The sequence below is a fragment of the Pleurodeles waltl genome, chromosome 10 (genome assembly GCF_031143425.1).
Source record: "Pleurodeles waltl isolate 20211129_DDA chromosome 10, aPleWal1.hap1.20221129, whole genome shotgun sequence".
Taxonomy (NCBI): Eukaryota; Metazoa; Chordata; class Amphibia; order Caudata; family Salamandridae; genus Pleurodeles; species Pleurodeles waltl.
In genome coordinates, this window is record NC_090449.1 from 72,081,681 (window position 1) to 72,105,910 (window position 24,230).

The 24,230-nt window shown below is 45.8% G+C and overlaps 1 protein-coding gene across 1 annotated transcript in view; it reads left to right on the top strand.

Annotated features, from left to right (window-relative positions):
- The window catches only part of LOC138261091 (hexosaminidase D-like), a 232,438-nt gene that overhangs the window by 52,891 nt on the left and 155,317 nt on the right, over positions 1-24,230 (top strand). Inside the window, exon 2 of the mRNA XM_069209728.1 lies at positions 15,449-15,545. Within this exon, the coding sequence (XP_069065829.1) occupies positions 15,449-15,545 (97 nt within the window). The remainder of the gene's footprint in view (positions 1-15,448; positions 15,546-24,230) is intronic.

The window sequence follows — 24,230 nt, forward strand, 5'->3', positions numbered from 1 at the left end:
CCCAATTGCTAGTACCTCCCAAATTCCGTGAGCAGATTATGGGGGTCATTATGACCCTGGCGGTCCGAAGGCTGCCTGGGCAAAGGTGGCGGTTTCACCGGACCGCCACATTATGAGTGTAGTGGGTTGGCCTCTGCCATGGCGGTCGGACCTGCTGGACTGGCGGTGAGCATCTCCGACCCGGCGGTGGTATTAGGAGCTGCCTTTCCACAAGGGTTCCACGGCAGTAGCACCGCCACGAAAACCCTGGCTGAAAGGCTACTGGTGACAGGGAATTTCTTCCCTGTCACCGGTAGACAACTCCCCCACCACCCCCAGCAAGCACGTTGTCCGGCAGGGAACGGGAAGGGGCAATTCCACCTCCGGCAGCTTCCCGCCATCAGGACAACTCCATGCCGTATTATTGCACATAATACGGCAGGCGGTGTCCTACTGGCAGGGTGGGGCCGGTGGTGGAACCGCCAATGCGCTTCTGCCCGCCAGCACGACTACTGCTGCATTTCGACCCAAAGTGTGGCGTAAATCCAGCAATACCCGTAATATGGTGGGCGGAAGACCGCCAGCACTGGCTGTCTTCTGACGCCCACGGTTTTGGTGGTCTTCAAGGAAGACCGCCAAAGTCATAATGACCACCTATGTTCTTTGCTCATTTCCACTTATTGGTAGGGCCCACAGGAACACTTAAAACCACCTAGTCCATTCTACGCAATTTTCATTGGACAGGAATAGTCGCCACCAGGTTAGTAGAGAGATATAGGGGGTCATTCTGACCCTGGCGGTAAATACCGCCATGGCGGAGGTTGGCGGTAGCACCGCCAACAGGCTGGCGGTGCTCCGCCGGACATTCTGACCGCGGCGGTACAGCCGTGGCCAGAGGCGGGAAGCCGGCGGTGTACCGCCGACTTTCCGCTGCCCATGGGAATCCGCGCTGCGCCGCCATGGGGATTCTGACACCCCATACCGCCATCCTGTTCCTGGCGGTTCTCCCGCCAGGAACAGGATGGCGGTATGGGGTGTCGTGGGGCCCCTGGGGGCCCCTGCAGTGCCCACGCCAATGGCATGGGCACTGCAGGGGCCCCCGTAAGAGGGCCCCACAAAGAATTTCAGTGTCTGCTTTGCAGACACTGAAATTCGCGACGGGTGCAACTGCACCTGTCGCACCTTCCCACTCCGCCGGCTCCATTCTGAGCCGGCTTCCTCGTGGGAAGGGTGTTTCCCGCTGGGCTGGCGGGCGGACTTTCGGCGGTCGCCCGCCAGCCCAGTGGGAAACCCAGAATGACCGCCGCGGTCTTTTGACCGCGGTACGGTCCTCTGGCGGTTCCCGCTTGGCGGGCGGCAGGGCCATAATGGTTGTTTAACACCTTAAATAGGATGCTAACAGAAGAAGGGAAGAATTAGGACCAGCTGCTGTCACTGGCCCTCTTTGTTATTAGGGGACAGGTCCAGAGTAACCTAGGTTGTTCCTCCTTTGAGTTGTTATATGGCAGACAACCCCATGGTCTACTAGAAATGACAAAAGAGGTATGGGAGAAAGACACAGCAGAGAAGCCCTGTTCTTTAGTAGAGTATGCCAATGAACTACGAGCCTGGATTGGTAAACTGTGAGATCTAGCACACACTAATATGGGAAAAAAACTAAGAAAACCAAGAGCAGTGTATGATAAGGCAAGAAATGGCAAAGTTATTGGGTAAATGATTGAGTGTTGGTCTTGTTACATACTTCCCAAACCACACTAATATCCGAATGGAAAGGGCCATATAAAACAGCCAAAATAGGAAAAGTCACGGATCACCTCCAAATGTATCCCAGGAAAGAACAAACTGTCATGTGAACCTATTAGAAAATGGTTGGGTCCCTTACTAAAGAAAGGTCAGGTTTGCCCAACTCCCAATAACTTGGAACAACAACTGCCTATTTATGAGACTGTAATGTGAGAACAGAGGGAAGAATTTATGTCCACCCTTAAACCCTTTGCATCTATGTTTTCTGGCAGTTCCAGACAAACAACTCTGGCAGAACATTTCATCTCCATGCAGAAAGAGGTGTAATTAAACAAAAACCTTATAGAATACCAGCCGCCGGCAGGGAGGAAATCAAAAAAGAAGTAAACAAGATTATGAGAATGGGAGTGATACAACGGTCCCAGAGTAATTGGTCCCCCCATTATACTTGTGCCAAAACCAGAGGGTACAATCAGATTTTAAATTGACTTTAGGGCCATAACTCGGGTATCTAAGTTTGACGCCTACCCTCTTCCCATAATAGAGTAATTGATAGAGAATTTGGGAGAGACCAGGTTTATTACTACCTTTGACTTCACTAAGGGGTACTGCCAGGTGCCCCTTAGAAAGGAGGACCAAGAAAAAAATGCTTTCTCCTACCCATCATAGTTGTTTGAGTGCACGGTTCTATGCTTTGGACTACACGCCGTGTTCGCCACGTTTCAGAGGCGTTTAAATAAGGTTCTAGAGAGCCATCAAGTCTACTGTTCAGCATACCTTGACTATATTGTTATCTTTAGTCTAACTTGGAAACAGTACTTTCTTCACTGTCAAAAAGTTGTACAAGAATTGCAAAAGGCTAATTTACACACCAATGCAAAAAAATCAAAGGTAGGATATATTAAAGTTAGGTACCTGGGGTAACTTTTGGGAAACTAAATGATTGAACCCCAAGAGGTAAATATCCAGGCCACTACCAAAACCCCCCTTCCCAAAAATGAGAGCGAGATCGGGGCCTTCTTGGGACTCCTTGGCTATTATAGGAGATTTATTTCCCAATATTAAAGCATTACCGGACCCTGAGACATCTCTTAAGGAAGGGTACTACCACCAAAAGAAATACAGAATCCTTCGGTCCAAGTTAAGCAAGCCTTTCAACAGCTTAAACATGCCACTAGTCTGGTGTTAGCTTCCCCAGAATTTGATAAGACCTTCATCTTGCAGACTGATGCCTCAGAGGTAGGAATAGAGTCTATCTTATCTCAGATTAATGTGGAAGGCCTTGAAGCCCCCATTCTATTCATCAGCTGCAAACTGTTTCCACTGGAACAGAGATACCCTGTTATTGAGAAATAGTGCCTGGCAATAAAGTGGGCGATGGAAAAAATCTGGTATTACCTAGATGGCAAACCTTTCATCCTTTAAACAGATCATGCCCCTCTAATGTGGATGAGCCACAATAAGGGTAACAAGTCCAAGATATTTAAAGTTGTTCCTCTCATTACAGCCTTTTACATTTGAGGCATGTCACTGAAAGTGCAGTGTCCTAGATAGAGTAGACTTCTTGTCTCAATTCCCTCTTTTCCCCAGCAGGAAAATCCTGGGGTGGGGATGTTTCATGGAGCCTGGGATTGTGTTCAGGAGATGACTGAAGGACCCCATGGTATGTAACAGGCAACTAGGAGTCCACTGCTCATCCACCTAATCTTTATTTTCAGCCCCCTTATACGATCAGGCAATAATGAGGGGGACACCAGGAAGTCTCTCCCTTTCACCATTTACCTGGAACTGAGTAAGAGTTGATGGTGTTAGTGATTGGACCTGGGAGGAAGCTAAAACAGGATGCAGCCCCTTTAAACATGAGTGAGGCAGATTCCAGCGGTGATCAGGAGAAAGATGGAAAAGATGCGAGCAAGACGCTGAGAGGAGGCGAGGAGATCCCCATGACAGTCAAGAGCTGGTGGGGAGCCAAGAGCCTTTTTCATCCTGGTGAGAAATGGAATCCTGGAAGGATCCTTCCTCAGGAAGGCGAAAGTCACGGAGAAACCGGGAGGCCACCTTCAACATGATGTGCCCTACCACGTTCTGGAGGGGCATGGCTTTCTCAGGTACGGGATTGTCCCTAGATGGTTACGGGCAGCGAGGAAGAGAGTGGGGCACGACAGAGCATTAAGCTCACCTCATGACGGTCATGTGGACCTCTGATTACTTTTACCTCCCTGTGTTAACAGGTGCCTTGTTCAGACTGAGTTGTGTGTTTATTTTTCCCCTCCTTTTTCTTTCGTTTGTTCTGATACTTACAAATCTAGAGTGAGCAAAACTAGATTATTGACCTAATTCCCGTTCACTAAAGGGACTACGCATGAACGGGGTTGATTTGCACATGGTGACGGCAGCACTTTTATCTGCTCTATGCCACTCCAATCTACTCTGCACCACTCCACTCCACAGCACCCTACTCTGCACCACTCCACTCTACGCCACTGCATTCTATGCCACTTCACGCTACACTTCTTTACACTACCCTGCCCCACTCTACTCTTTGCCAAAGCACTCTTCGCCACTGCACTCTACACCACTCCAGTCTAGGCCAAATCAATCTACTCTGCACAACTCCACTGTACGCCACTGTACTCTATGCCACTCTGCAACGCTGCACTATATTCTGCTGCACTCTAAGCTACTACACTTCAGACCAATGCACTTTACTCTGCAACACTCAACTATACACCAAAACCCTGTATGCCAATCTAATCTACTCTACGCCATTACACTCTATGCCACGCTACACCACTTTACTCTACACCATTACACTTTATGCCACTCTACGCAACTGCAATTTACCCATCGCCACTCCACTCTACGCCACTTCACTCTTTTCTAAAACAATCCACTCTACGCCACTGCTCTCTACACCACTTCACTCTACTCAAACAATTTACTCTACGCCACTGCACTGTGTGCCACCCTACTCCACTCTGCGCCTCTCCATTCTATGTCACTGCACTCTAGGCCACTTCACTCTTTTCTAAAACAATCCACTCTACGCCACTGCTCTCTACACCACTTCACTCTACTCAAACAATTTACTCTACGCCACTGCACTGTGTGCCACCCTACTCCACTCTGCGCCTCTCCATTCTATGTCACTGCACTCTAGGCCACTCTGCACCACTCCACTCTGTGCCACTCCACTTTACACACTGTACTCTTAAACCCTGCACTCTATGCCGCACTACTCTTAACCACTGAACTCTACGCCACTCTACTCTTAACAACTACACTTTACGCTACTCTACTCTTAACCATTGCATTCTACGCCAATGCACTCTACACAACTGCACTCTGTCACTGCACTCTGCCACTGCACTCTACTCTGCATCAGTGAACTCTACATCCCTCTACTCCACTTTGACACTCTACTCTGCAACAGTGCACTCTCTGCCACTGAACTCTAGTCCACTCTAGGCTGCTCCACTCCCCACCACTGAACTGTACTCCATTCGAGTGTGCACTACTCCATTCTATGCCACTGCACTCCATGGCACTATACTCTAATCTGCATCACTCCATGCCACTCTACTCTGCACCACTTAATGCCACTCTACGCCACTGCACTCTACGTCACTCATCTCTACTCTGCAGCACTATACTCTGTGCCAGTCTCCTCTGTGGCACTCTACTCTGCGCCATTGAACTCTGGGCCACTGCACTATACTACGCACTACTCTAATTTACTCCACTGCATTCTACGATGCTGCATTGTATGCCACTGAATTCATACCACTGCACTCTCCGCCACTATACTCTGCAACACTCTATTCCAATGCACTCTACACCAGCCCATTCTACTTTATGCCTCTCAATTGTATGCCACTCTGTGACTCCACACTATGCCATTCCAATACACTATACTCTGTGCCGCTCCACTCTACTCCACTCTTCGCCATTCTACTCTGTGACACTCCAAGCGACTCTCCTCTAGGTCACTAACTTTTAGCCATGCTGAACAGCAGTCACACAGATGTACAACATCACTAAAACACATTGGCAAAGCCAATAGCACTAGCATAGGTGAGACTTAGGAAAGGAAATTAAATAATAAAAAAAAACACTTACCTTTCCATTCCTGCCACCTCGTCCTACTGCCTCAATCGTCGCTTCTCTTTAGCACAGGCTCCCCAGCAATCCTGGCACTGCTTTCATGCTAAAGCTAGCATAAAAGCAGTGCCAGGATTGGTCTGAACGGCTTGGACTACCGCACAGATGCTGCCCTGGGGCCTGTGCAGTTTCTCCAGCCCGGCTGTTAAACACAGCCAGGCTGGAGAAACCTAAGTGTACATGTCCTGAGACGGCCGGCCAAACACACATGTGCACTCTGTACTCCTGCCCCTTCCCACCGTCAGAGGTCTAGCCCCACCCCTCCCTGCACCGCTGGCTGAGCCAGCAGATGAAAAATAAAGCGATAGTGAAACTTGCATCTCCTGGCTCTTGGCCAGGGAAGCGACACTCCTCCGCCATTGTGGAGAAGCCTCCCCTGATGTCTTGAAGTTCTTGTAATGACTGGTGTTACAACACCTAAAAAACACTCTTTCTGTTTACCTATTGCTATTCCCTTGCACGGACTGTAAAGATGTCTGTCACCCTTATGTATTTCGATGTTATTAGTTTCTTTCCTCGATCTCCACATGACATTCTCTCACTTTCATCATTCATTGACCTGAATGCTTGCTCGCTTCCTATACAAGTACAAGTGCAACTTCTCTAGGATTTAGACGTTCACTATGTTTAATTATCTTATCCATAATTGTATGCTTACATAAAGTTTACTGGTAAAATGAATGGTTACGGCCTACAGTTGAGGGATTATTAGCTAGGTATGGGAACTTATTAGGCCAAGCCTACTTGACAGCACATGCACAGTCTATTGCAAGACATTTTATGGGTTTACCAAGAACATACAGACTTGCCATTAGTTGACCTTTCTGTCGCTCTTATTTACCTGCTTCTTTTTGTGCCTCAGCTTGTCATCTTTTGTTTGTCCCTTCGAAGGTGCATAGCCTGTTTAATATCACTATTGATTGGTTGACTTCTATGCCTCAACTGCTTGCTTTTCTAAGCCCTGTTTTTTTTTCTATTTGGTTAAGCACTCCAAGAGACTGGATGTGTTCTCCAGCTGTCTCCCTCATGACCGTCTCTCCAATTCATGCACCCAGTTTTGCTGTCTGTTACCCATGTGCTTCTTCCCATCTCGTTTCATGTAGAACTCGCCCATATGTACTTGCTATGTTGCTTTCTCACCCATGTGCTTCTCCCCACCTGCTCCACTTTGTGCTCTTGCCTGTAGCTTCGCAACCCTACCCTCCATGGTGCTTCCCCCAACTGCACCTTCCTCTCTTGCCCGTTGCTTCTCTTCCCAATCCATGATTTTTAAAATGCTTTTTTTAGCACACTGCACAGCATCTGATGCTGTACAGCAAAGCTAAAAAACATTGTTAAAGCCAATAGGTCCCAAAGTCGAAAAATATTGGCTTTACCAATGCTTGTTAGGTCTTGCCTACCAGAACATTTTTAGCTGTCTGCAGCCTTACTGTGTCTCGTGGGCCATACCAGAAACTCTGAGTGGGCTTGGAGCCTACCATTGCTTAACATTGTTTGGCTTTACCGTCACGCTTAAATTTTTGCATCTTATTTGATGCTTGCCATTATCTATTTTGTGTTTGTACCTCATCTGGAGCTTAATCTCTTTATCAACGTTCTGATTTGGCTGACTAGTTATCTTTGCACTGCTGACATTTCAAGAACTCCTTTTTAGGTCAAAGCCTACCAGACAGCACAGGCTTACTAGCAACATCTTGGGGGCACTCGGAAAGCTTCCTTGGGAATGCATTCCGTCCATTAACTCTCATTTGCTTGTTTTCTATTTGCTGACTTTGTTTGTTTTATGCTGTCCAGCTCGAGTTTGTCCCTTCCCTTGCCCAAACCCTATTTACTGTAGTCGTCCACCAATGCTCCATTCCTGTAACCAGGCCATTAAACCTTGTTCTTATCTTGCCCCATTTAATGTGCATTCAAGACAGAGGTCAGATGTCCATATCCTTCTCTCAGCCAGGGAGCTTAGTCTTTATTTGTCTTTCTCTGACTTCAAAGTGGGAGGTTATATGTGACAATCATGGTGGCTCCAGGGAAGTGCTCGAGGAAGGCTGTTTTTTTTTTTTTTTTTTTTTTTTTTTTTGGGCACACAGCAAAATTTACATGCCTATAAATGAACTGTGTAGATATTTCAAAATTTAAAAAGCCCAACTAAAGGACATTTTCCGGTAATTTTGAAGTTGGTGGAAACAAATCCTTTAAAACTATTAAAACAATTCAATACATTAGGGGATGGCATTTCCACACATTATCGTTTGTGCGCTGTATACTTTTATCACTGAAACTGTATATCTATTCAAATTTAATGGTGATTTAATTTGATCTGTTGTTTGTAATGGAAATGTCCTACCACACCATGCATACTCCACTCTATGCCACTTCACTTTACTCTTCACCACTCCGCACTACGCCACTCCACTCCACACTGCATCATTACACTCTTCCTTACACCACTCAACTTTACGGCATTTCACTCTGCCTCTCTACATTACACCACTCTTCACTATGCCAACGCACTGTACCCCACACTACTTTACTATGCACCACTGCATTCTTCACCACTGCACTTTGCAGTCTACACAACCCTATGCAACTCCACTCTATCCCACTGTTTCCTGAAACACTGCACCCTGTGCCACCGCACTCTACACCAATGCGATGTATTCTGTACCACTCCACACCAGTGCACTCTATGCCACTCTAATCTAATCTGCACTCTACCATGCACCTCTCCACTTTACTCTGAAACAATCTACACCACTGCACCCTGTGCCACCGCACTCTACACCAATGCGATGTATTCTGTACCACTCCACACCAGTGCACTCTATGCCCCTCTAATCTACTCTGCACTCTACCATGCACCTCTCCACTTTACTCTGAAACAATCTACACCACTGAACTCTGCCATTGCACTTTGCGCCACTCCAATCTGTGCCACTCCATTGTACTCTACGCCAATACTCTCTACACCACTTTACTCAAACCCACTGCGCTTTACCCACTCCACACTATGCCATAGTACTCTAAGCCACTCTATTCTTCTCGGCTGCACTGTACTCTACGCCACTCTACTTTGCACCACTCTACACCACTGCACTCATGCCAATGCACTCTGTGCTACTCTTCAATCCTTCACTGCGCTCTAAAACAGTCTGCTCTGCCTCTGCGCTTTATGCCACTCTACTCTGCGTCACTCTAAGCCAATGCACTCTGCACCACTACAGTCTGTGCAACTGCACTCTACCCTGCTCCACTCCATTCTGCATGACTCCACTCTATGCCCCTTCATTTTACACCACTCCATACTGTAACATTGCACTCCCCACCACTGAACTCTACTTCACTCTTATCTGCACCACTGCACTCTACTCTGCACCTCTCTGTGCCATTCTACTGCACTCTACACAACGCACTGTACTCCACTACACTCTATGCCATTCTACTCTGCACTACTGCACTCTACAACACTGCACTCTACTCTGTACTGCACAATCTACTCTGTCACTGCACTCTATGCCACTTTCTTCTTTCTACTGTGCGCCATTCCACGCTACGCCGCTCAACTTTACTGCATGCTGCCCTTCGCCACTGTATTGTACGCTGCTGCACTCCATGCCAATGTACTCTAAACAACTGTACTCAAAACCAATACACTCTACGCCACTTTACTCTTGTAATAATATCTGTATTTAACCACTTCTCCATCTTGACCAGTGACTCCAGTTTGTGCTTAGCTTAGCATCACACGCCATCACATTGGCGGCCACCAGCTCCATTTTGATTACAGACTCCATTTTGTGTTTAATTTAGCTTTAGCCACGTCACATCAGAGGTGCAGGAGGTGCAGGTATTTTTCTGCGGACAAGTTATGCAATGTGTTTTTCGCTCATGTTTTCACTCTTTGTGATCTTTCTCACCAAGGGCTAGAACATAACATAGAGGGGTAGGAGTTAGATAAGGATTTACCAGGATGATATTTATGGTACGGCAAGGAACGGTTTGGTCTTGGAAGAGCACATTGGGATGTGGCCAATTTACAACGTGCCCTTCTCAAAATCAATCTGGTTTGGCCAGAGTTTGAACAACAACTCACTGGATGAAAGGAGGGATTTCTAGAATTCTCTTCTCCAGCTTGTTTAACGTATATAAGAGGAAGAAACTAGGTGACTGTGGAAATTTAAAACTCTGGTCGTGACGGGGACGCCTGTGCCCACCACTCTCCCTTGAGGGTAGTTCTCTCTCTTCACGGTCGACTGAGTTCACGCCCTGTTGCTGGCAAGGAGATGAAGCAAGCGAGCCCCATGGTGATGAATTATTTTTGATTCCTATTTCTAGCTTTGCATTGTACACGAATATGTAATCACTGTATATGCAGATATATAATCCATGATTAAAGTAGTGTATTTTCATTGTTTGTTTTTATGAGCATTATTATTCTACTGCTGTGATTATTTTTGGAAGTGTATTCATGTTGGTGCATTTGACCTACATGCTTCCTCTATTCAAACCTGAAACAGTGCTTTAATAAATGTATTACTCAGACTAAGAGCTCTGGAGTTGTGGAATTCCTTTTATTTGTGTTTCCTGTCTGTTTAAAGTAAAGCAGTACACTTTTATTTCACTGTGGTGACATTCTTCAAATGTGCACTTGTGTTGTACATAATTGACCTTTCTATTCAAACCTTGCAAAGTGCCTTGATAAATGTGTTTCTCAGACTGGGAGTTGCACATCAGAAATTCTTTTCAGTATTTGTGTATGTCTTAGTCTGCAGTAAAGCAAAACAACTCTACACCACTGCACTCTACAACACTCTGCTCTGCAACACTGCACTCTCCACTGAACTCTATGCCACTGCACTCTATGATGCTGTATGCTACTCTGCACCACACAAATCTGCACCATCCTACTGCAGCAATTAACTAAACGCTGCTCCCACCATTCTAAATCTATTCTTCAGCACTGCACTCCATGCCACTGCACTCTACACCACTACACTCTGCCCTGCACCACTCCACTCTACACCGCTACACTCCACTTCAGTCTATTCTGAAACAATCTACTGTATGTCACTGCACTGTACGCCACTACAATCCACTCTGCACTACTTTACTCTACATCACTGCATTCTAAGCTAATGCACTCTACATCACTTTACTCAAAACCAATACACTCTACGCCAGTCTACTCTGCACCACTTACTTTACACTTCTTCACTATAGGCCACTCTGCTCCACTCTACGACACTACACTAAGACACTCTACTCCGTTAAACTCAACTCTGACACTCTGCTTTATGCCACCCCACTCTACAACACTCTACACCACTCTGTGCCACTTTACAACATGACTCCACTCTACGACACTATGCAGCTCCCTTGATGACACTCCATGCCACTTTACTCCACTCTGTTTTATGACACACTACTCCACTTTATTGCACTTCACAACTTTTCTCTACGCCATTCCACTTACCTCTATACTTTTGACTCTACTTCACTCTATGCCACTCCACTCTACGACAAACTGATGTGTTCTCTGCCACTCTAATCTACAGAACTCTACTCCACCTAAAGCAGCTCCCTCTACACCACTCTGCTCTATACCACTCAACTACACTCTCTGTATTTGCACTCTACAACAATCTACTCAGCTCTGACACTCTACTCAACTCTGACACTCCACCTCACTCTGTGCCACTCCACGCCACTCCACTTCACTCCAGTTCCTAGCATACAGCTGTACTCCACATCACTACACAGCACTTCATAACACTCCATTCTACTCTTACATAGGCGAGACCTAGTCCCTTTTCCACTCTTTGTTTGTGTACGGTCGCTTTCTGGAAATATGATGCCACATTGGTTTTCTTTGTTGCGGAACTAGCCATAAAGCAACTGGAAACACGTATGATGTGTTAACAAGCAAGGGTCAATATCCACATCTTGGTGGGCGGGAGATCTGTTTTTCCTGTCTCATGACCCATGTCAACCTCTGCATGTCATGGGGGAGAGGTAAGGGGGGTCACGAGAACAAACAGCAACAAGTCATTCTTTGTTGAAATTGGATTTACATCGGATTTAGAGATACCCCTGCAGAAGAGTGCAGGCACAAGTCAGCATTCTCAAGATCTGCTTACCACCCCATTGAATTATTGGTGTTGACTATATTTTTCACGTCAAAAGCTATTTCTGCGAAATAAAATGTATCCTAAACTATGGGAAATCTCTCAAATTCTGGGTGGCCACACAGAGGAAACAAGCCCACAACAGTTGTTCCACTAAATGCAGGTGCACCTTCTTGTAATGCTGTTGGTGACCTTTCGGGGTATTTGTGGCTTCGATTTGCTTGGCAGAGGTAAACCTGAGAACACACTGACCGGTGTCATGGTTTTACTCAGGCCTGAACATGTTTTCTGGGCAGGTTACTGATTGTTTTGTTTTTTATTGTGTACGTTTGAACAAGGTTTTATTTGTGTGAATGCTGTTTGTGTATTTACCAGAAGGAATATTCTAGAGCCACCCTGAGCTGGAGTGTTTGTGATGTCATCACAAGATTTCGATGCTGGCTGTGACTGAAAGCTGTTTGTCTGTTGGTTCTGATCAGGTTGGAGGGCCCAACCCACCTGAATGATGTCACAAAACTTCTCAAACATCATCAGGCAAAGCAACACTCTAGAATACTTAAAGAGGGCAACCTTTAGTAATGCAGGAATGGGTATTGAGAGCTCTGTTTTTTTCCTCTACATTGACCCCTTTAAAGACGAGAACGGGCACTGATATCCTACAGGAATTTGTAAGGGCACTTACTGGCACTGGCATGGCTTTCCAACATTAGAGGAGTCTTTATGTCTTCAACACTTGAGGAGTCTTTATCACTTCAACACTTGGAGTTGAGGATTCCTTCAGCTGGATTCTGAATCAGCCTCTGAGGATCGCCTACCACTGGTCCTTACTCATATGTTCCTGTGTCATGTGAGAGCGCCTAACTTGTTGGAATGTCTTTGTGATGGATCGGCCAGGAGGACTTTACAAAATTGTTTATGTAGCATGGAGCTTGTTTGGCATGCACATTATCCGACATGAGGAGTTCTTAGTGAGGCAGTCGGAAATACTCATTACTGTTTGGATGGCTTGTTAGCCATTTGCTTTTGTGGGTGCATTGGGTATATGTTAAGAGTTCTGAATAATGTGCTTTTTGTAGCTTATGGCGAGGAACATTACTTTGGGTTGTGGAGGCGAACTGTTTTGTTCATAGTTATACCAAAATGTATGGCGTATCCGTGTGTGTTTAGAGGGTGTGCAGTTCTGTCTAATGATACTGTGAAAATATGAGTTTGCAACAGAAATGAAATTGCAAGTCAGAGGAAATTGTGTCTACCAAACGTTTGAGAGAGGGTTAGTCTGCATTGTTAAGTTGTTAATCATTTGAGTAAGCAGTGGGGACAGCTATACATTATGGAACATTGTAAACCCCTATACTGTTGATCTGACAATTAGTTAACAGGTTAATTCATAATTGCGCTAGTTGGTATACCGTCAGCCATTTTCAATGATTACAGGACAGATGACGTGCTCATTGGAGTAGTTATGGGTAAGGTATGGCCCCACTGGCACCCAAGCTAGGCAGAGTTAGGCATGGATGCAAGAAGGGTCCCCATGGGGGGAAAAAGGATTCTAAAAGAAGTCTCCCCAAACCATCAAGGCGAGTGTAAAGTAAGGGAGCGCTGGATAGGGGAGGCATACAGTATATACTGATTTATGAGAAAAGGGCAGAGTTGCATTTTAATGTCTGGCCATGAGGAAAAGTGATAATTCTTGCCTGTGGAGGATCGTAGCCGGGTGAGTGGCTGTTTCTAGTCGGAGGAGAAGGACTTCCAATCCTAAATCTGTGGCTTAAGAGAAGTCGCCCATGTTATCTTATCAGAAGTTGCAGCAGGACCTGAGCGAGGCTTTTAGTTAGCAATCGGAAGGTTGAAGCAAGAGACAGACAGTTTCCCTACAGGTGGAGAAAAACTGGCATCTCAGTAGAATTCTTTTATTCTTACATTCAGGTTAAATACCTCTGCACCGCTCATCCCAATTCTTTTGAGAGTTCAGTTATCTCAAGAGGATAAAATAATGCTTGTACCAGTCAATAGGTATGACACATTTAGAGACTTATTAAAATGCCATGCAGTCGAACTTCTGTGGTTTGCATCTCTCCACACCTTTTGTTGTGAATAGTCTAATACTATTGATTTGTTTAAGTGCTGCACTTTGCATATGTTTGCATTGATGATGTGTGGAATTGCAGGCTTTTTGCTTGTTTATCTATGTTGACAGCCTGAAAGATAATGGATAATTATATGTCCTAAGAATACTTGGTAGGGAGAGAATACCCAGTAGGGTGGATTGAATCCGCTACTTCAGCATTGGTTTATCTATGAATTGAATTAGTGGGGCAGAATCTTGACAGTATGACAAACACAACTGAACATTGATTGACGCATTGGTTTTGTGAGTAATAGTCAATCCATTTTTCTTTAATTCCTCATCACATGAAGTAGCCCTCTCCCATAGTATTAGGCTTAGAGTTGTGCTCATCTTTCTTTCTTTCTTCGGCCACGTTTTCTGGTCACCTATCTGGAAGATTTTTTTAGAATGGCCAGGGCATAGTTTTATGTTAGCTATGACAGACCTTTCTCTGCAGCTCTTAGTTAATAACAATGAATTAAGTGTTTCTACATGGCCTTTGAAAATACTTTTATCTAATCGCAGCTCCATGAATTGTTAGGTCATGATTCCCAATTCACATTTACATGCTAATAATATAAAAATTCCACTGATGCAAATGCGCAAATTAATACCTTAAAAACATGTTTCATGTTTTTATCTTCTATGTTGTGATTTAACTTCTAATTCAAAATTTTACAAATCTTTTTCAAATCATTAGTGAGGAAAAAAACAATGGTGAATTCATTGCTCCTCTTTTATCCACCCGAAGATTTTGTATACAACAAATGCAATTTAAAAGTGATTCTCCGATTGTTTCTAAATTGGTAGCACGTATTGCTAACTAAATTCTCAATACTTTTCGAGTACACTTATTCTTTGCCAGGAGAATAATATACCTGTTTCAAAATATGAAGAGTGGTATAGGTTTCTGATGAACTGCATTGAGATTTCTATTATCAACAGAATTGTTTCTGAAGTTTTCAAATAACATATTAGTATATGCACACCCCTTAAATCTTTGGATTTGTCCATTTATTGTCGTGTAAGAGTTTAATGTTTTGCATATTAGCGCAAGCATACAGTCTGTACACCTGTCCATTACTACATGGCATTGGTTGGCATGCAAGCACGGTCAATGGGAACATCACACCAAGTGTACCTTGAGTGAACACCACTTCTTCAGATCCGTTGAGCCCATTTCTCTCTGTTTAGGGGCTTTCGTCGGCCTACAGTTCTTGAGGTGGTGCAAGTCTACAGATTCTCCTTCAAAGAAAGGCTTCATTCTCTTCCTGTGTAGGCTGATTTCCGTACCCTTAAAACATATCCCCTAATATTGTTTCTGTTTTACCTTTTACAGTGGGATATTTTTCACGGTACATGCGGATGAACACATTGCGACTGGTGGTCCTGGTCATTGTGCTTTTGGCGGCTGCAAAGCTTCTCTTCCATCAGAAGTGAGTAGTGGCCCTCATTCTCTACACAGACACTCTGCGACTTTAAGGGGCATGCGTGGAGACATGGAGTGCTCCCAGGATTGTTGGATATTTAATATAAAAATATCTATAAGCCTTCTGCAATGCATTTCGTCCTCTTCGACTATAGGAGGGCCTTCAAAATGCCCTTTGGGGGCACGAGGAGCTGTAATTTGTGGGAATGTTGCTGTGTCGTTTACAAAGCCTGTTAGACTGAACAGTATTTTACTATAAACAGGGCCTAATTTATTAATATTTGTCAACTCTGATACTTCTATTTAAGTTAAGTAGCATACTGTATGTTATTTATGTTAACCATTACTGATGTTCGAATGTTATATTACTCTGTAAAGTGGTATGATTCCCGACTAGGTATTGTCCACGCTACATAAAAGCTATTTTAAAAAAAAACACAGCTTCAAAGGGTTTTCCCAATGAAAAGTTCATTTTAAACACGGTGTTATCAGAGGAGATCTGGGGAAAATGACTTGATGGTGAAAAAGAACATTCTTCATAGAATGATAACTTGGCCCTCCGTGCTCGGTTAGTCCACAGAGAGGATTTCTCATATGCTCCATTCTCTGATCTCACCTCTCAGCTTTGTTCAGATTGATCTTTGGAGTGCATTGTTGGTGTGGTTCTGCAGTGTGAGTGAATCAAAGAGCAAGGTTTTAGTGTTCAGATGTTCTCTTACTTTTGTCTCGGATGGGATTTTGGAGTATGCAAAGGTCATGTGAGCTCAAGCGAGACTGCCCTTCTGTCATTCACACCATAATGCTCGTGTATTTCGAGCATTGCTGGTGGTGGTTTTAGAGAGTGATCCGTGAAATACATTTCAACAGTTATTCAGGAAATGAATCCTATCAGTCGCATAAGGCCCGGGTACATAAAGCACTCATAAATCTTATAATCACAAGCTGTTTTCTGTTCATTTAAATTATGTACTTTGTAGTTGAGTCCTTGAAAAGGCACCATACTGAATGCACCAAACAAATGTAAATCAGTTTTCTTTATAATACAGTTTGTACACTGAATCCTTAAATTGCTATCAGCCCATTTACAATACCCCCCACATGTTAAAAGTAGTGAGGACAGTTTTTATAGAATAGCTGGATCGGCGTAGGGCAGTCAAGATGCAGGTCAAACCGAGGAACAGAGACAGCACTGCAGAATGTGCAAAATACCATCCCTAGCATTATGGACAAATTGAAGGCAGCATTTGTAAGTGACCTGTCAACCTTCAACCATGACATGTTGGGGAAACATTTGCTAGAGGTGGTGGCACTGTGTGGGATAGCAGCACAGGGATTTAACTTGTTTCTTATGGAGCACCATGTGGGTGTGAAAACAGGAGGCAAAATGTCACAGCCTTTCGCTGAAGTTTGTTGTCCTCCAAGGGTTTTGTCTAACCCCTTCCTTCCTTTTAACGTGTGTGTTCAACCTTTACATGAGCTAGCTTGTGAGTCAGATATATCATTCTGCACTTATGCAGACGAATTCCAGATTATTTTTTCTCACAGATGATAATTTATCTCATAAAATCTTACATTTTTGGTAGTACTCACCTCCGATGTCCAAAAACTAGCTAAGTCCTAAAACGACAAGACTGAGCTCCTGATTCCACTCCAAAGAAAACTAAAACAATAGGTCACAGTACAGCCACCCTCATAAATTACAATTTCAAATCCTTGTGTGATATTTTTATTCTCATGTGTCCACGGACTCCCAGATAAATACAGTAAGTCTACTTTACACAGTATGCCCATTTCTAGCTGAGTCAGAGAGAAATTTGCATGAACCATACTTGGAATGAAAATAGATTGGTGCATTCATTGATGATTGGATCCACAAACAAGAGCCAAGGAAAGCTGCAGATTCTGCAGGATGCTGCATTACGGGCAGTTACAGACCAAGCTCCCAGAGATCAAGTCTCCAGTGCTTCTCGTTCTCAGCATTGGCTAACACTGCAAGAAAGGGTGAAGTTAACTGCCCTTCAGAATAATGCACACCGGCAATTATGGGGATTCGACTACTCGTACATCATGTGTGCAGGATCTTATGGTCGAACAAACATGACCTCTCAAGATTATATATAGACTAGGGCGGGAGGATGAGCCTTTCTATCACAAGCATGTTGACTATAAAAACCCTACCAGAACAGTTAGGAAAACTTTCAGAACTAGACTAGAATGCTTTGTTAGGGACTCTCCTTGGCTTTCTCGGGAATTGCTTACCTTCAGATTTAGTGCGCTACCTAAAAGATAAGTGATGATGACCCTATTAGCTTTATATTTGGCTCATAAATATTACTTTGTTTTCTTCAAATACATGATCAAAGAATCTGAAGAAGGCAGAAATACAAAAATAAACGGGAAGTGAAGAGGGGTGCATTTGCAGGGCATGCTGTACCAGCTCCCATGATGGCAGTGATCCAGCAAAAGCAGGAGGTGCTCAGCAGTAACACCGGAAGCAAGTCTGCGCCGTCTGGGCCAGACTAACATCCCTGGAGATGGCAGCAGAGGGGCTTGTGCTGCACAGTCCTGGCGTCCTTCAGATCAGAGTGGCATGCAGCCATTTTGAAGGTGGCACATGCCACATACTGAATGCAGGCTGTGGGTTTGGAACATCCACAGGCTTGTGTTTGAAATTTATCACTAGCTGTAGCAAAAAGAGGAAAACACCATCCCTTTTAAATACTCAGGAGCCCAGACTTATAGCTCAAGTCATATTGGCCTCCTGAGAGAGGGTTCAGTACTCGGCTGATAGAGACTTATTGCTGCCGATTCCTTACCTTCTAATATTTCCAGGAGTCAGATTGGTTCTGGAATTTTTTGAGGAAAATCCTTGTGTGCTGGTAGGTGGCATCATTTGGCTCTCCTTGGTGTCGTTGATGTTGTCCACACCATAATTGACGTGTGCGATGCCTATATAGGCACCACCCCAGCACACTGACCTCAGTTTCTGCTTTTCTGTGCCATCACCATGGATCTGGATCGAGCTCTTCTGATTTCTTTCAATTTTTTGTTGAAGTCTAGTGTGCATTTCTTCCATTTTTTCAGTGATATCCCCAAAGAAACCCACCAGGTTCTAGCCATGTGGTACCTGTCATTGACTGATGATGGTCGCGGACACCTACTTTGTCTCTATGTGTTGCCTGGAGAGGGACCCCTACTTTGTATCTCTGTAGTGCCTGGAGAGGGACCACAACTCTGTGTTGTGTGCAGAGTGTAATACCCCCAAGGACATCTATGATTGGGCCATGAAGATCTCGGCCACTTGCCATGACTGTCTGCGCTGGTCCAGGTCCCATTCGTGTAGGAGGTCTTGGTACCTCTCCCAGGGGTACTTACATCAATTCTCCTCACACTCCAGGAAGTCTTCAGGTAAGTCCCATCTAGATCTTTATAGCAACCCCAGGAATGCAGGTAGTCTGCTTGAGGAGGCACTTATTCTAGTACTACCAAAGCCAGGTTGAGATTCACTAAACATGACTTCATACTGCCCCCTCTCCATGCTCAAACTGATAATAAAATATTCAGCAAGAGTCTGAACTCTAGGTTACTGAGAATGGTACCAATGTTAATACATCTTGATCACTCTGTATTTTTTCGGGGGCAGAGAAGGTCATATAATTTGGAGAGGTTGTTGCACATCACAGGGAGTATAGATGGTGACAACCATTCAGCAGTGCCAGTGATATGGAATTGTTTTTTGAGATGGTTAATTGAGAGCATATTTATGCCATGCTATGCTGTATGCAATTTAAGGAGTGTTTCCTTCAATGACTCATCAAGGGTGTAGAATTTAAGAAAATATCTACTTCTCCATGGGACAGGGTGCTTCATAAATCTACACGTACTGTAAGAAAAATCACTTGTCCCTTTGGTGCCAGCAGTCTCATTAAATAAGAGCCTCTCTGATTATGCCTAGGGCTCTTAGCATAGTAGGGTTTGAATACTAGCAATTCCCTTATTTTGCCACCTTCCACAGGTCTCCACAGTGGGGCTAGAGGTAGGAGTAAGTAATAGTTACAAGGTTGGAATGCCCATTCGAGTCTGTGCAAACCTACTAACTTGGCATGTTTTAGGGATTTTCACTAGTTCTTCTCTAATCTTTTCTCATCCTGAGAAAGGTTGGAAATTTACTACTGACAAAGGTAGAAGTAAAACCTGTTCTATGGTTGGGGAAAAAAGTGATTGGAGGGAAAGTGAACTTGTGATTTTGAAAGATTTTTATTCCATGGCTTTTTAATTCATGAACGTTGTAAATCTGCACTAATGCAAGAACATACACCATGGGTGCACTTTTGTGACCTTCTTTAGGAATTGGGCCCTTAATTAAGTTAGGTGTTTTTATTAACATTCTATCTCTCCCTCTCTCTCGTTCCCTCTCTCTGTTTGTATCAGCTGGCTTCACTGTGAGTGACAGCATTCTGCTCTTTCACAAGGAGCACATTGGCACACAAAGTACTTTTGTTCAGTGCCAGGGAATACTGTGGTAATGTGCGCATTTTGAGACTAAAAAATATTTTTGCCAGTGTTTGTTATAATAGTGGGGGCCCAGGCGTCTAGTATTCGAGCGGGCTGCCCCTGCTGGTGTGCCTTCGGGCCCCACGAGGTCAGCAGGGGCCCCATCAGATTCCACGGTGCGGCTTTGGCCTCAGCTCCGATGGGGCGCCTTGGATCCGATGCTGGATCTGCAATGACGCTGAGTCTTATTATGAGTAACTAGGCACAGATGAGGAATAGGAAGGGTCTAAGGATCATATAGAGTTCGATTTGGAGCAAATAGACTGGTATGAGGAACTAGGAGAAGCCAGTGGATCGGACACCTCGAGATGCTGGCATGCACTCACCTCCTACGGTGGCTACGGAGGAGGGAGCTTTGTATGCTATGGTGGTGTGTAGGGCAGATGAGATCTTGGACCTGGATTTGCATACGGTGCCGGTCAGGATTAACTTCCTGACTGAGGTGCTTCAGCCGGGGGTTTCCACATCGGAACCAATGTTACCCTTTAACAAAGCCCTCACTGATGTCCTTCTGGGGACGTGGTCTAAACCCAGGACAGGGGCTCCTGTAAATAGGACAATTATCCGTCGCCATGGCCTTGCTTCAAATGATCCTAGTTTCCTCACCCAACACCCCACCCTGGAGAGCTTGGTGGTCTCGGCCTCCACTTCCCATGGTGCCTTCCCTTCTGCTCCCCCGGCTAGGGAATCCAAGAGGCTGAATCAGCTTGGGAAGAAAATGTTTTCTTCCTCCAGCCTGGCATTGCAGTGTGTAAACACCTCATGCCAGTTGGCCCGTTTTTCCCATACTTTATGGGATACAGTGGCACAGGTGCTGCCACAGGTCCCAGCGGACGTGCAGGAACAGTCTCTCAAAAGCTGTTAAGGATGGGAGAGATGCAGCGAAGTTTACAGTAAGGTGGGGTTTGAACACGACTGACTCACTGGGTAGGGCGATTTCATCGACGGTGGCCCTTCATTGCCACCCCTGGCTTCGTACATGTGGCTTTTCGGGCGATGTCCAGGCAAACCTTATGGACATGCCCTTTGAGGGCTCGCGCCTATTCTGTGAAAAGGCAGATTCAGTGCTAGAGTGCTTCAAGGATTCTCGGGCTACGGCTAGGTCCTTGGGCCTCTCAGCGCACCCTCGCCAGTAGTCTACCTTTTGCCCCTTTAGAGGCTTCATAAGGGGCGGGGTTCCACGGCACCCACAGACTAGTCAGTGTCCACCATCAGGTTAGCATCCTGTGCGGGGACGAGGTCGTGGTACCCTTGAGACCCAGAGGGTCTGGCCAGAAATCGTCCACCACCCAGCCCCCCCTCCTCAACAGCACCCAAGTCCTCCTAGTATGATTCTACAAGACCCAATGGGTCCAGTTGGATGGAGGATTCAGTTTAATCTCCCTCACTGGCGCTCCATAATATCGGACAAGTGGGTCTTGCAGATCATACAAAAGGGCTATTCCCTCTTCTTCCAGTCTTTCCCTCCCTCCACGCCTCCATTAAAAGAACAGATGATGGAGGACCACTTAATCTTGCTCCACAAGGAAGTTATGCCTCTCTTGACCAAGGGAGCCATAGAAAGGGTCCCGATGTCAGAAGTGGGCAGTTGTTGTTATTCCAGCTACTTTCTGATTCCCATAAAGAACAAGGGTCTTCGCCCTATTCTGGATTTGTGGGATTTCAGTCTATTCCTCAAAAAAGGAGAAATTCAAGATGCTCATTCTTGCTCAGTGTAGGAGGCTGGCCTGGCTTGTAGTGGGTACCAAAGGTACTTACACCTTGTGCCAGGTCCAGTTTCCCCTTATTAGTGTAGAAGAGGTGTTTCTAGCAGCTTAGGCTGATAGAAGGTAGCTATAGCAGAGCAGCTTAGGCTGAACTAGGAGACATGCAAAGCTCCTACTATACCACTGGTGTCATATGCACAATATCATAAGAAAACACAATACACAGATATACTAAAAATAAAGGTACTTTATTGTTATGACAATATGCCAAAAGTATCTCAGTGAGTACCCTCAATATGAGGATGCCAAATATACACAAGATATATGTACACAATACCAAAAATATGCAGTAATAGCAAAAGGAAGTAATGCAAGCAGTGTAAAGTTACAATAGATTGCAATAGAACATAGGTATAGGGGCAGCACAAACCATATACTCCAAAAGTGGAATGCGAACCACGAATGGACCCCAAACCTATGTGAGTTTGTAGATGGTCGCTGGGACTGTAAGAAAACAGTGAGGGTTAGAAAAATAGCCCACCCCAAGACCCTGAAAGGTAGGTGTAAAGTGCACCTACAACCCCCAGAGAGCACAGAAGTCGTGATCGGAGGATTCTGCAAGGAAAACCAACACCAGCAATGCAACAACAGTGGATTTCCGGACCTGAGTACCTGTAAGACAAGGGGACCAAGCCCAAGAGTCGCGACAGTGTCGAGAGTGGGCAGGAGCCCAGGAAATGCCAGCTGAGGGTGCAAGTAAGCTGCCACCGGATGGAAGCAGCTTGGTGTTTTGCAAGAACGAAGAGGACTAGGAACTTCCCCTTTGGAGGATGGATGTCCCACGTCGTGAAGAAGCTTGCAGAGGTGTTCCCATGCAGAAAGACCGCAAACAAGCCTTGCTAGCTGCAAGGGTCGTGGTTAGGGTTTTTGGATGCTGCTGTGGCCCAGGAGGGACCAGGATGTCGCCACTTGGATGAGGAGACAGAGGGGGCGCCCAGCAAGCCTGGGAGCCCTCACAGAAGCAGGCAGCACCCACAGAAGTACCGGAACAGGCACTTAGAAGAGGAGTGAACCGGAGTCCACCCGAAGTCAGAAAAGGGACACCTCAGAAGGTTGTGCACTGCAGGTTAGAGTGTCGGGGACCCAGGCTTGGCTGTGCACGAAGGAAATCCTGGAAGAATGTACAGGAGCCGGAGCAGCTGCAAATCACGCGGTACCCAGCAATGCAGTCTAGCGTGGGGAGGCAAGGACTTACCTCCACCAAACTTGGACTGAAGAGTCGCTGGACTGTGGGAGTCACTTGGACAGAGTTGCTGAGTTCCACGCTCGTCGTGCTGAGAGGGGACCCAGAGGACCGGTGATGCAGTCTTTTGTTGCTTGCGGTTGCAGGGGGAAGATTCCGTCGACCCACGGGAGATTTCTTCAGAGCTCCTGGTGCAAGAAGGAGGCAGGCTACCCCCAGAGCATGCACCACTAGGAAACAGTCGAGAAAGCCGGCAGGGTGAAGTGATACAAGGTTGCAGTAGTCGTCTTTGCTACTTTGTTGCGGTTTTGCAGGCGTCCTGAGCAGTCAGCGGTCGATCCTTTGGCAGAAGGTGAAGAGGGAGATGCAGAGGAACTCTGGTGAACTCTTGCATTCGGTATCTGAAGAATTCCCCAAAGCAGAGACCCTAAATAGCCAGAAAAGGAGGTTTGGCTACCTAGGAAGGAGGATAGGCTAGTAAGAAAAGTAAGAGCCTATCAGAAGGAGTCTCTGACGTCACCTGCTGGCACTTGCCACTCAGAGCAGTCCAGTGTGCCAGCAACACCTCTGTTTCCAAGATGGCAGAGGTCTGGGGCACACTGGAGGAGCTCTGGGCACCTCCCCTGGGAGGTGCAGGTCGGGGGAGTGGTCACTCCCCTTTCCTTTGTCCAGTTTCGTGCCAGAGCAGGGCTGGGGGATCCCTAAACCGGTGTAGACTGGCTTATGCAGAGATGGGCAGCATCTGTGCCCATCAAAGCATTTCCAGAGGCTGGGGGAGGCTACTCCTATTTCCAAAGGGAGAGGGTGTCACACCCTCTCTCAGAGGAAATCCTTTGTTCTGCCTTCCTGGGCCAGGGCTGCCTGGACCCCAGGAGGGCAGAAACCTGTCTGAGGGGTTGGCAGCAGCAGCAGCTGCAGTGGAGACTCCGGAAAGGCAGTTTGGCAGTACCCGGGTTCTGTGCTAGAGACCCGGGGATCATGGAATTGTCTCCCCAATGCCAGAATGGCATTGGGGTGACGATTCCATGATCTTAGACATGTTACATGGCCATGTTCGGAGCTACCATTGTGACGCTATACATAGGTAGTGACCTATGTATAGTGCGCACGTGAAATGGTGTCCCCGCACTCACAAAGTCCGGGGAATTTGCCCTGAACAATGTGGGGGCACCTTGGCTAGTGTCAGGGT